This window comes from Typopeltis vanoorti, chromosome 17, assembly GCF_054136105.1.
Source record: "Typopeltis vanoorti isolate ZY-2024b chromosome 17, IOZ_Tvanoo_1.0, whole genome shotgun sequence".
NCBI lineage: Eukaryota > Metazoa > Arthropoda > Arachnida > Uropygi > Thelyphonidae > Typopeltis > Typopeltis vanoorti.
Window position 1 is genome coordinate 106924473 of NC_143565.1, and position 14598 is coordinate 106939070.

At 34.0% G+C, this 14598-nt stretch overlaps 1 protein-coding gene across 1 annotated transcript in view; it reads left to right on the top strand.

The window, feature by feature from the left end:
* Positions 1-3390: 3390 nt before the first annotated feature.
* LOC150097748 (serine/threonine-protein phosphatase PP1-beta catalytic subunit) overlaps positions 3391-14598 on the top strand; it is a 104948-nt gene continuing 93740 nt past the window's right edge. The window contains exon 1 of the mRNA XM_090407530.1: positions 3391-3526. Within this exon, the coding sequence (XP_090263656.1) occupies positions 3475-3526 (52 nt within the window). The 5' untranslated portion in view covers positions 3391-3474. The remainder of the gene's footprint in view (positions 3527-14598) is intronic.

The window sequence follows — 14598 nt, forward strand, 5'->3', positions numbered from 1 at the left end:
GAGAGAATGCACAATTCACAGACATAATATATTAGCCTCATAGTTGTTTCATCCATATATCCAACCAAATGAACATAGGCCTTCCTTACTCTCATAAAAATCTATCTCTATTGTATCCCTTCATGAAATGACTACATCTGTGTCTCAGTCAACTTCTTGGACATTCCCTGCAAATAAGAGGTGATACTTTATTCATTTTCACAATTTATTAACATGACACTAATTTGGTAACTTGTTCGTCCAGTTCTAGTCATAGTATTATTCTTTCACATGGACTTTGTACGCCACTCTCAGAAATATACTGAGAAAGAGTCTCAGTATATGGGAATTGGAGTCTTCCACTACGCGTTTTGCAGCTGTCATATTGCTGCCATCACCATCAACTTGGTGAACGTTCTATAAGCCTTCTTTCTCTCCCAGTTCATATTGTGAAAAAAAAATCACCGAGATTTTCTTTGTTCTGATTGGCCAGTTTTTTCACTCATACTGCTTTTCTTTCTTTACTGAGCTTGTTACATTTCTAGCCTGCAGTAGGCTCTTTTCTATCTTAGGCTCTCATCTCATCTCATCATTGGCTATCATCTTAGGCTCTTTCTATTACACCTTTTTCCACAGTATTAGCCTGGTCTCTCTGCTTGTCTCTTTCTCTGCAACCTTATATAACTAGACTACTGGTACACAGTTGTACAGCTGTGTTTTAACCATTCTCCATAAGTTATCAATCTTTCTCCACAGCTCATTTTCCCATTGTATTAACGTAAACTAACAATGTGCTTTCGGTAGTTATCAATCTTATGATTTGACTTTATCACTTTTTTAATGAATCCGTCTATTGCTTAAATAAATAAATCAGCTAACGCCTTTTATTCCCTTATAGGAAGTAGGCGAGGCCTTTAAACCCTATCTAGCTTTTGGAGACTGAGTGGGCAGTTCAATCTCCACAAGTAGCAAATAAGATATAACTGGCCCGTAACTATCACTAATTATATGCTAACCGCCATCGATGGAAAGACAGGCAAACAGCGCAGCCATTTCTTGGATCCTAATCGTAACAGAATATGTTACTATCTGAAATAATGTGAGTTCTACTGTAGATTTTCTTGAGTTCCCAGAAGAAAACCTGATTTTCCTTGCCAGAGATCAACTAACTCGGGAATCGGTCGAAGATAGGCTTAGAAAAAGTTCCTCCATTCAGCGACTAGACTTGAACTTAATCTACTTCGGGCGGCCTAGTGCAGAGGATGCAAGTGTCACTACCACTGATTATTCTCACTAACTCGTACTAGAGTTAATACTTTATTAAGAATTATATCCTCTCAAGCTATCACAAAATATAAGCTAAAGCCTCATGATACTTCCATCACATTATCTAAGGCAGTTAATGAGCAGCTAAAAACTCATTCTTTTGTTATTACATTTGATGACACTATTACTTTGTCGAATTCATATTCTGAGATTTAATATCTCACAATAGGATTGCTCTTTTTAGTTGCCAGACAGTTTACTTAGCCATTTCACTTTCGTTGTCCTCCAAATTCCCAGGACTACAATAATATCACATTAGATATCAAGTTATATTTACAGCATCCTTATTAAACAGCCTCAGAGACATTATGCATATTGTTTTCTTCTAGCTTCACTTGAGAGGACATAATTTCTCTGCTGTTACAAACAACGTGTTCCTCTCTTTTTCCCAGATAAGGTAATATCGTTCGGTTTCTATTCTAATTTGTACATATTCAAAAAAAAAAAAAAATCAGCTAACGCCTTTTTATTCCCGTATACGGGAGTAGGCGAGGCCATTTAGCCCTATCTAACTTTTGGAGGCTGAGTGGGCAGTTCAATCTCCACTGGTACCAATCGGAGATAGATGGCCCAAGGCTATCACTAATTAAGCGGTACACAGTGAAGAGAGACGGCTCAAATGTGCCGCCATCTCGTGGTCCCTAACCTTTCTTTATTTTCAGACATTATTTAATGTCTGAAAATAATGTGGGTTCTACGGTCGATTTTCTTGAGTTTACGGGACGAAAATCCCGAGTTTCCTGGAGGAAAAACCCGCTTGCCCGTGCCAGAGATCGACTAACTCGGGAACCGGTCGAAAAAAGGCTTAGAAAAATTTCCTCTAGTCGGCGACTAGATTTGAACCACCAAACCCTTTCTTCGTGCGGTCAAGCGCTGTAGAGTGCAAACGCCACTTCTGAGCTACACAGGCTCGCACATATTCTCAGTTAACTAAATTTCACATATATCAAAAACTTTCTCATTGTTGTAAATTCATCGTCCTTATACCTGACGTCCATGCGTTATTGTTATATAAATAAACATAACAGCCCATTTGAATAACTCAAACCAACCACCTTATGCTGGTGTACTACCTGCTCGGTCCACAACATTAGAAGCACAATTCACTACTTCCTTTGAAAATCTATACGAGGCTATTCCATTATTGCTGTCTCCCTTCATACTATTTGCTACATTCTCTATTACCAGGGCCGCCCCTAGGAATTTTGTCGCCCCGTGCAGTAGCATATTTTGCAACCCCTTCTCCCTTATTTTTCGTATAGTTTATGCCAATTTTGTCGCCCCATACAAATGCACGTTTTTCACCGTCGGTAGAGCCGGCCCTGTCTACTACTCCTGCTCAGTAGTAGTAGACAGAAATGCAAAAGAAATGCGTATCTGACGATACGCATTTCTTTTGCCTCTTTCGTTTATCAACACCTTCGTTCTAATTTTGTGATCCTACCTGTTTTCATATCAATCTTTCATCTATTATTTTGTCTATGATTTCATATTCTCTCATTCAGGTTCCTCGGTTGCTCTTTCTCTGTCTCTCTTCCATTTTCATACTCATTTGTCCTTCTCTTGTACATTTTCTTGCACAACAACAATAACCTTTCAAATTTCTAACGTCGAACCGTTCAAATGCATCCATCGTTCATAAAACACTTCAATTTTACTCTTAAATTGGCATCATACATGGACAAACATTCTTCACCTTACATCATGTCGTTCATTGTCTATGCACTCGTCCTCCTCCTCCTCAATTTATTACTGTCATAAGTAAACGACGCTCTAAGCACCTCCCAAATCACGTTTATTTATCCTTCATTTGTAGCAAAACTTCCTCAGAATCTTTTCATTATTTCGCCCCCTCTTCTCTGAACTCATTTGTACCTACAATCAAACCGTTCATGCTTGTAATGGTTTTCATTTTGTACTTTTTGCCTCGGAAATTTTCATGAAGTCTATCCGACTTTTCGATTTGTTAAATAATAAATGTTCCTATCGTTGTAATAATGTATGGCTATTTCAAGTGCATAGCATATGTCGAAGTTAGTTTCTGATACTTTTTTTTGTCAACTATTTTAATTTGAGGTGACGCTAAGAGCAACCAATAAATCGCATTTGATAAGCAAAGAAAAAAAAATATAGAAAAAAGAAAAGCATTTTACGTCATCATTAGGGAAAATGGCGGAAGGTGAACTTAACGTCGATAGTATTATATCAAGACTTTTAGAAGGTAAATTAATAATTTTATGTTTAATCTTATTAAGCCTATTTATTTTCATTAACCAGCAGAATACGTTTTAAATTTTAGGAAGATATGTACTTTGAAATATGAAGTATATTGTTTTCTAAAAGTAGCTTACCGGATCTGGGGGCTTATTACTCTGGCAACTGGTTTGTCATAATTTTGTATTGTAGTGAAATGTATTTAGGAATCTATTGTTTCTTTTTTCGTTTTCGGTGTCGATTTGTTTAACATATAATATTGTGTGTATTTGAAAACTTGCGTAATTATACTTCTCTATGCACTCTCTTTGAGAATTCTATTAATTCCAGCCATTTCAAATTATTTCTTACCAGTTATCAACCATTGTCGCGTGTGTTTTTATGTGAAGTTATAAGTGCTACTCTGTTATTGTATACACACACACACACATACTTCGAATACTATTTTGTAATTATTATTTCATATTTAATTTCTTTTTCTTTAACAGCATCTTTATATATATAAAGAGATTAGGTACATATCCTACGTTCTTAAAATTCTTACTGGAAAGATTTTATATGTTTGAGTTTACATTTTTCTATTAGATAACCTGTTAATTTCTTGTAGTTTGCCCAAAAGCATTATAATCGGTAGGAATTTATTTTATTAAAATATAAAATATGTTAAAATTTGCTGTAATTCCCCCCCCCCCTTATTCAGTTGCTTTCGCCCTATCATTGTTCATTATGTATTTTCAGTTTTAGCATTTTTTTTTTAAATCGATAGTTGTATTCATAGCTAAACAAAAAATTTCTGTACGTGAATTTGGTTTAAATCTTTATTTTATTTTATTTAATAACTTCCTTATAATTTTAACGGCTAAGTTACTTCTAGTCACCCTTTTATTTACATCTCTGGAAATGGCATTCTTAATGCAGAGTTGCATTTAAGGATATACTTGATTTATCTCTTGCTTGTGTGTGTAAGTAATTATTTATTACTTACACACAATATAAAATTAAACTAGAACGGTTATAGGTTTTATCAGAGAAAAATAAGGAGCACAACTTTTTTTCATATGAGAAGTTGCCAGGCCATATACTTCTTGTAGAAGAGATCTTTCAGACTTTGGGGATTAATTCCTTGATTAAAGCAAAAGTTAATATCATTATGGGTCCAGTTCCAGACAAAGTGGGACATTAAGGTTATTTATGACCTAGTTGCTAATAACCACAGAACATTTTGATTTGCATGAATTATTATTATTATGTGACACCTAGTATAGATCATAGTATAGTTACATAGTTTACTTTTACTGGAGATATGCATCAATAAGTTTCAAATGAAGAGTATCCTGATCACTTTGTTTACAAATTTTTTGTGATGCCATTGCAAGAGAGCTGTTGAGAAATGCTTAGAGCAATTTCCCAACTATATTGTTCTAAATCAACTAGATTTTATTGATGTACACTTACATTTGCAGAAAGCTTGGATCATTTGGTGTTGTATCTCAACATGTGAATCACAAAATTCCTTGAAGTTCCTAAAATGATTCTTAGCTAAGTGCTAATAGGGTGTTTACATGCATACCATTTGCTAGAAGTACACTGGGAAAAGACAGATCATGACTGCCATAGAAAGTGTTTGCTTGTTATCAATTAAAGTATAATAGAGGAGATTACATTCTTGTTTTAATCCTGTACCCAAGCATAAGTAAACACTTCATATATAAACTTTGTATGTGCTGTTCACAACTAGGCTGCTTGTACATATAGAAGCTGTTGACTTCACTGATGTGAAGTCAACAGCTTTTATATGTACAAGTTCTAATTAACTTCTAATTAACAGGCTATCCCATAGTGGGATACAAGTAACCTAGTCATAAAGATACTTCACTTGCAAACTTTGTTTTGGGTATAGGATTAAAACAATATATATTTTTTTTCTTTTTTCACAAATCTAGGCCAGGTGGCCTGTTTCGGTCTAGTATTTCATCAGTCTGCCTCTGTTTCTTCGACACTTTGGTTTAGAGTTCATCTTCCTGGTATTCTATCATATGCCATTTGTTTGCCATTTAGGTGCTCTTTCTGTTCAGTTTATTTTTCTATGGTTTCCATTATTGGCGTTTGATTTAGTTCTTTCAGTATGTCTTCATTTCTGCTGCAATGATTCTTTTCTTATCTCTTATTGCCCATGTTTCACTGCCATTTACTAATGTTGGGTTTGATAAAATAATATACATTCTTAGTCTTCTTTTTGATAACTATTGTTGGTCTTAATGTTTTATTATTCTATTTACTTTGGAGAATTTGTTAATTTTGTTAGAAATGTCTAAATCTTCACTGTAACTTAATTTATAGCCCAAATATTTAAAATTGTTGGCTTGTTTATTTTTTCTATTACTATTTTGGCTGGTCATTCCTTTGGATGACAGTTTTTTTTTTTTTTTTTTTCTTGAGCGATTGATATAGTGTTTTATTATTAAATTCAGTTTATATACATCTGTTTTGGTAGATTGTCCTCAGTTGTTCTGAATATCACTTGGTTATCTGCAAAGAGGTAAGGTATTTAAGATAAAACTGTTTTCTATTTGAATTCCTTCTTTGTTGGTTAACCCTCATTCTTTGATTCTTTTTCTCCTTTCTAATCCATCAGGTGACGGGTCGAGTCCCTTATGAAAAACTTTGCCATCTGGCTCTATCTCCGGCCATTTCTGTCATCTCTCTCTCTCTCTAAAACTCGGTAATTGTGACCTTCTCTTCCAAGACCATAGCCAAGTTCTTATTGGATCTTCATCCATTGATTTCATTCAAGACTATATTTGGTAATCTCTAAGAGGATATTTTCTGGAGGCATTCAAACCACCTTAATTCATGTTTGATTTGCTCATTTTTCTGTTCTGACCAGTGAGTCTTATTTATTTATTTTTTTAAGTATTTCATTTAAATGCTCTGATTTTCTGTATTTCTTTCTGATTGTCTCCACATTTGGCATTTGAAGGTATTAGCCTCTATATATATATATATATATATATATATATATAGATATATAGATACAAGTAGCCCAGGTTGTGAAGTTACTTCACATACAAACTCTTTTTGCTTACACTTGGATAAAGGATGAAACCAACCATCTTTAATTTATGTTTTAGTTTTGTCTTAGATTAATTTTCATTCCAAAGTTTTACACTTCATTTAAAGCTTTATGCAGATATGATTCCGCAAGAATCATATCTGCATATTTAATGTGATTGATATTCCTGTCATTTATTTGCAGATCTGGTTCTTCAGCTTTGGTTTTGTATATTTCTTCGAGGTAGTAAATAAATTTGGCGAGAGTATTACATAACTCCTTTTTTCTACTTTGAATTTGTCTGTTTTTATTTTATTAAATTTGACGATTGCTTTGTTATCTTTATAATTTTGAATAAAGGTCTGTGTTTCTGAATCTAATATGATAGATTTTAAGATGCTTATCATTTTGTTCCTGTCACTGGAATTAAATGCTTGTGTGAATTTAATAAAACTGTAGTATATGGGAAAGTTATTGCCCAGTACTTTTCAGCCAGGCTAATGTAAAAAATATGGTATGACCTCCCGGGTCTAACACCTGCTTGATCTCATTAGAGTCTGGATTCTACTTCGTATAATGCATGGGAAGATTTTGTAGCTGTGACGTAGCAACGTTATGGGTCTGTAATTTTCATACCTTCATCTATCCTTTTTGAAAATTGGTATTATGATGCCTGTCTTCCAGTCACCTGGAATTTCACCAGTATAAAGTATCCTTGTCTAAGACCTCGTGTTACTTAAATGTTTTGGTTCTCTTCTCACCTCGTTTTATGCTTATTATTTTCTCATATAGGCTGTAGAGTGACTTAAATAAATTTATAGGCAGTTGTGCTTTTAATATATCAGTATTTATATCTGTCTTTTCAAAAGCTTTTTTATAACTGTGAATGGTAGGTTCATTTCTAAGTTAAATTCTCTTCTTTTCTCAATCACTCAGTAGTAGGCTGAATATAGGATCTACATGCAGGATCTTTGTTTTCTAAAGAAATCGTTCTGTTCATTTATAATTTCTTCTAGTATAAGGTTGATTCTGTTCAAAATTTTACCATAGTTTTCTTGGGATACCATTTAATGTATGCAGCAGTGTTTGTCGTTTTTCTTCTTCTTCTTCCTCCTTTCCAGGCTTATAGGCCAAGTGGCCTGTTCCGGACTCATTTTCCATCTTTTTAAGGTTCTTCCTCTGCATCGGGCACCTTTTGAGTGGTAATTTAGAATTTGTTTAGGTATTCTGCTTCTGTTCATTCTCAGTATGTGTTCTTTCCATTTTTCTCTATAGCAAATAACTGTTTCATTTGGGAAGTTTGTAGTTTCGAGTTTATTTCTGATTTTGCTGTTTTTCATTTTGTCCATTATTATTACTCTTCAGTTCTGTGCAGAAATTTCATTTCGGATGATTCAATTCTTTCATATGCTTTTTTTTTTATTGTCCATATCTCACTGCCATAAAATAAAGGTTTAGCTACTGAATTCGAGATTCTTATTTGTGTGTGTTTTTGTACATAATTGGGTTTAAAAAATTTATTTATAATGTTGTTGTTTTTATCTTCAATTATATTCTTGATTTCATTGTGCCATAATTAAGTGCCCTTGTTTTCTTTTCCATTTTTTTTTGTGTGTTTATTCTTAGATTTTTTTTCTTCTGTTTTGTGTAATCAGTGTGAGATGTTTTCTACTTGATGATTAGCTATCAAGTATGTTTTGATTTTTGATCCCTAGCTGACCAGGTAAATTCATGAGGCTGAAAAAACTATTCATAATTCTTAAGTTAATGTAAGACGTAAATTCTATTACTATTTTTCCATTAAGACAGTTTTCTCTGGAATTACCCATATTATCCATATTAATTTATTACTGATTCTTGCATTTATGTCACCTACTATTAGTATAAAATCATTTGGGTTTAATTTATGTAATATATCTTATAATGACTTATAAAATCCTTCACTTTCTTCACCTTCTACTGAGGCATATGCTCCAATAATTATTAGATGACCTTTTGTTTTTATTCTTGTTGTATATTTTTTTTTCTTTGTGTCTTTCATTATCCATATCATTTATTCTGATCTAGCTCTTTCTCCTCTTCCAACTTTGCAGTATATCTGTATATATGTTCTGATACTTTTGTTCTTTGTAATTTCTTTTTTTGTTTCAGTGATTATTGCTAAATCAACTTGCGTTCTGCATTTAGTTCTTTGTGTGTTATGCTTTTGAACGTTCCAGGTAGCAATTCTGATTTATTCATTTTCGAAAACAATTATCCTGTCTGTTGGTCTGTTTTTTTTATCCAAAAGGGATATCCACTGAAATTTCCATAGAGATCTTTGAGACCAGCCAAAATGAGGTAAGTCTGGTGGTAGGGTTGCCACCTTGGCCTCCAGACCTGCACTAAGAAAGAACTCTGTTTGTTTACTGCAGGCTGCACCATGTGGGACATTTAGTCGGGAGAGGCTATGTGTTGTGCATGACCAATAGCAGCAAATATAATTTGTCTTTCTAATTTATCAGATGAAAGCGCTGACTTTTGCCTTTGGGTGCTCGCTTGCAAACCTTGATTTGTACAGGCACACTTTATTCACTTCTGGCAACGTTTACTTGAAGTGAAAAATACGGATGTAATGTGCATATATAGGCTAATGAAAATTCTTATGCAACACTTAAAAAAGTTTCCAATACTAGATTTTTGTTTTGACTATACTGTGTTCAGCAATAATTGCAATTGGGAAAACATACTTGATTTTTTGAAGAATGAGTTGCCAGACATCTTGAAGAAGTTCCCTCTGTTTTGACAGAGGGATCTTCATTTGAACAATTCCTGCCTTCCAATGTTGGCCAAAGAAATAACCTTATCTTTGATAATTTTTCCAACTTTAACCATTTTGACTATTATACCCAGGGCCATCTAAGCAGTGGCGAGCTATAAAGTGCTCGCGCGAGCCCTTTGTTAATTTTTTCTCAAATTTGCGAGTCCCTTGTTCTTCTTGTTTAATAATCTTGTAGAACTAGAAAATACTACAGTGGAATGTATACATGCTACTATAATTGCTACTTTAAATTCATATGGATTTTCTGATAACTATATAAAAAATCATTTCATTGCATTTTGTTCTAATGGAGCTAGTGTATTGTTAGGAAACAAATCAGGTGTTGTAATCAAACTTCTACAAAAATTTCCTAACATTGTGATTTGCATTGCGTAGCTCATCGATTACAATTAGCATTAGACGATTTGATAAAAAAAAACATTAAGGAAATAAATAATTTTGAAATATTTATGGATAAATTATATGCTTTTTATCATCAATCATCAAAAAATCAACGAGAATTAAATACGATGCCATGTGTTTGGACCACGATGGGTAGTTTATGAATGGCTCTTGCTTTGTGGAGAAATTATCCAGCTTTATGCAAGCATTTTGCATTGAATGATAAATATAAGGACTTTTTAAACCGATTTCTCAATTTGGAATTTTTAAAAGATCTAACATTAATGATTGATATCCTACAGGAATTATCATCATATCTGTCAGAAGCTCTACAAAGTCTCAGTATAAGTATTTATAAGGACTAAGTTGGGTTTTTTTTTTTTTTTTCCTCGATGATGCGAGCCCTTTGTTAAAATTTCCATAGCTCACCACTGCATATAAGTGTTAATGTATTGTGCTAAAGCTATATTGGAGAATTTTGAATATTCTAGACTGCATTTGAATTGTCCAATCGTAAAGAGAACAATCCAAACATTGTTACGATGTGGAAATGTGTATCTTAACTAAAGTGTACATCATGATCAATTATTTAAAATTTTATTGATTTTTGAAGTTAAAAGCAAGTTTGAAGATGATTTAAAATAAACATTTAACGTAGTCTAGTTATTTGGTTAATAGCTGAGGCATTGTAATCATCATCGGTGACAATTGAGGGCCCATATCAAGGATTGATGACAATCCCTGATATATCGACCAACCTTTGCCAGCAAAGGATGGTCGATTGGTAAAGCCTCTTCTACTAATGGCTCACTCAAAAAGTTAAGCAAGCTTGAGCACCGTTAGTAGTTGGAAGGAGACTAATCGTCCGATGCTGTTGGCACACTCTCCCTCGATGAGTCTTTGGACTTCCTGAAGGTGTCAAATAATAATAATAAATATCCTTGTGAGCATAATATCAAAACAACACAAATGCATACAGTTCATAATTGAGATTGAAAAACAGAACACACTTCTGTTTCTAAATACACTTGTCACACGTCTTCCTTCTGCCAATCTTTCCTTCACTGTTTACCGGAAACCGACACATACTGGCCAATATATACACATAAACTCCTACCACTACCTAACACAAAAACTAAGTGTCATTAACACTCTAAAAAACAGGGCTCTGAAGATCTGCTCCAGTGAACAGGCACTGAAAGATGAATTTAAAATTATTAGCAATACTTTTCAAAAAAATTCGTACAGCCAAAACGCTATTAACAAAATTCTCTACAAGACCTCAATAAAAAACAAAGACAAACTGGACTACAATAAAACTATAACCATTCCTTACATTAAAGAGATATCAGATAAAATAAACAGAATACAGGTATCCCTTGATATATGCGGTTAATTAATCCTCGATGGACACTGCATTATTCAAAGTTAAGAATTAATGGGAATAATTATAATGAATTCTGCAAAATATAAAAATTTAAACATTTATTTTTTAAGGTGACATGTATTTGTATATTTTATTTATACATATTTGTTACATAAAAATTTATCTAAATATTTATTTTTTATAAAAAAAAAACTTATCTAACATAAATCGAACAGTGGTAGCTTTTTTTCCTCCATGATTTTGCGATAACAATCAATTTGTTTATCTAAACCGTGATTAACGTTAATGCTTCTCTCTACATTTAGATCTACAAATGGCTCGTATAGTTGATTCACCAAAGCCTAGAGCTCTTCTGATGTTTGCTTTGCTTTCTCCGTTATCAAACCTTTTAATAATGTCAATTTTAGTATCCAAAGTAATAAGTTTTCGTTTATTACTCTTTTTCGAGGCCATGGTTATGAAGGGTAATGCTTTACATAATTTGAAAATTACGTGATATGTGGATAGGTTGTAAGCGTACACTGTAATACATACACATATGCCTGTACGCGCCAAGCTCTGCTGATAAATTGAAGGACTGAGGCAGAGAATGAGTTACCAACGTTGGAGCACAACTCGTACCACGTGATCTAATCGGTTTCATTTACCAAGTCTAACGCTTTGCTTATTTTCAAACTTTTTGGGCCACACTAATCAAATTTGATACTGCATATATCAAGTTTATGGTCACAATAATTTTTTGTGCACTAATCAAAGCTGCATATATCAAGGGATACCTGTACTACAAAAATACAACCTCAAAGCCACCTTTAAACCTCCTGCAAAATTAAAAAGCTTACTTGACTTATCCAAAGACCCACTCTCTCCGCTGGTCCACACTGGAGTATACCGTATTTATTGCACCTGTAACATACCATATATAGGAGATACAGGATGCACAATTCCCATCAGACAAAAAGATCATAAACGACGCATTAAATATAATAATTATGGTGAAGCTGGCCTTTCTGATCATGCCCTGAACACCTTGGTTGTGTCAAAAATAACTGGTCCACTATGTATCCGCCATTTGTTTCAGCCACAACATGAGAAAATACTCACTTAAGATAAAGACATGCTTAAACTCTCAAGAGCAGACGTGGAGAGGCAGTAACTAACTTGTAAATGTAAAGTGTATTAATTTTATTGTTAATGTTCTTGTAATATAATTCAAATACTATGTTAGAATCATGCCCAATACAAGGAAAAGTTATGTTAAGTAATTTCAGAGTTTGTTAACCAATCAGCAGAGGGTCTGATCATTACATAATAGTCCATGACACAGCAGAAAATCTGAAACGTCATCCGGTAACCCCTGCCGTAACAGTTCCGTTGAAATAGATGCCAAGAGAAGAACATGATCTCATCATAATCGGATGAATCAAAAATAGTTAAGTGAGTGATGTAGAGAGAGAGAGAGAGATGGGGGGGTGCTCGCTGCTAAGATATAAGGAGCGGCGTGCACTTCAAACGCTCTCTTGTTTCCTGCATTTTTTCCTGTGTGCCAGTCAGAAGGCCGTGAAGGCTGAGGAAGCTTGTCACCGGTGTCCAGCAACCCTCCACGTTGCAGTGGGTCCCGTTGCGTACAGGTCATCCAACTGAACAACAAGGAACCAGCAGACAGTTGGTGAGTTACCGCCAATGTGACGATCTCGAAGGACTGAACACTTCGAAAGGAATGAGTAAAGAAAGACAGCGGAACGACAAGGAAATCTTGCCATATCCGAGGATGGATCAGACATAAAACTAAAGGACCACCACGCTAAGGAGATTAACCGGTAAGGCAAATATTTCTTACCCTATATGCATAAGAAGTGCTATAAAACCAGAGTGAACAAAGAGGAAGGGAAAAACCTTGAGCATAACCCTGCTTGACCCGACTTGAAGATCCATTTTGGACTGAACGTCTTGATAGGACCTTCCTGATTGTAATTTGTGAATTTGTGTTTGAGTAAACTTTTATGGAACAGTTAAGAAATGAATTATTATAAGAGGCACATTGAATGAGGGCACTGCTCTGTATATTAAGCCTGTGACTTGCATAAGATTTTAGCAAGGAGTTTCCTTTTTACAAAAGTTGTAATTGTTAAGATTGATTGGACATATCATGCATAATTTGTTTAATCTAGTATTGCCAAAACTTGTATAACAACTGGAGTATCATTTAATCGTAACGCAAGCTATGGAAGTAACACTGATTAACTAATGCTCCTGAATTAGGATTGCATGAACCTGTATTTTAAGAAGTACGTGAGAGGGATTGAATGAGCCCATTGTATTTTGTGCATGAACTTATTTCTTGTATATTATTATTATTGCTTGATTTCCTATACATGAATATTAGTTATATTAAAATGCATTATTTTAGATGAAAATTTGTATGTTCTGTTAACTGAGACTGACCTACCACTTATTAAAAGTTCGAACCTGTGTAAGTGGGGGGGGGACATTTGTATAAGTAAGGGGGGAGCTGTGACTGCATACCACGTGTTCCCATTACTAAGTAATATTGTAAAGATAGTTATTAAAGTAATCCTAAGTATCAGGAGCTAGTCACCGGCTGGCGCAGTTGATTTGAGATAAACAAATTTGTCAGAAGCTAACTCCTGGTACAAGTAAGACTTAAGTTGTAAAATAAGCGGTAAAAGACGATAAAAAGCCATAAAAGAGAAGTAAACCGAGATATAACACCTTACATAGAATTGACTGGAAAAGCACTAGTTGTCTACATCACACCAAAACATGGTATGAATGAAAATTTAAGGAAGCCTGTGAGATTATTACCAACCACCCCAATCTGAACAATAATGATGATCTAAAAATCCCAAACATATGGAAGGCATATATTCGGCCCACTGAACCTTCCTCTCTAAGAGCAACTATAAACAGGACTGTAGAAAATCCAGTATCCTAAATCAAAAATAACAATTGTAATGCTAAAAATAGGACAACATTGTTACTGAAAGAAAACTATCTGTAAAAAAGAATGTTTATTCATGTTATCATAAATAGAATTTAGCTTGATGTAGTTTATAATTTTTTTTTTTTCACTAGAGGTCATCCCAGTAGAATAACTTGTGATCAATTCATTGTTTCTCTAGCTTACTGTATGTAATGTAACTTAGCTTGTCCTGTATATTTGTATATGCTTCAGATGATGAACTTAATATGAAGATTGGGATATTAAAAGAGTTATTTATAACACAGTTGTAAAGTCCATAATTTCTAAAATGAATGCTGATCACTGTGTAACACTAAAAGAAAGGATAATATCATGAGAGTACTATTACCACCTTCCTGTCAGACATTTTTTTACAGTTTGCTCTGTCTTTTGTCAGATCAATATTTCTAGATTTTGCATTTTGATCTTCTAAGATCAAAATGCAAAAATAAGTGATG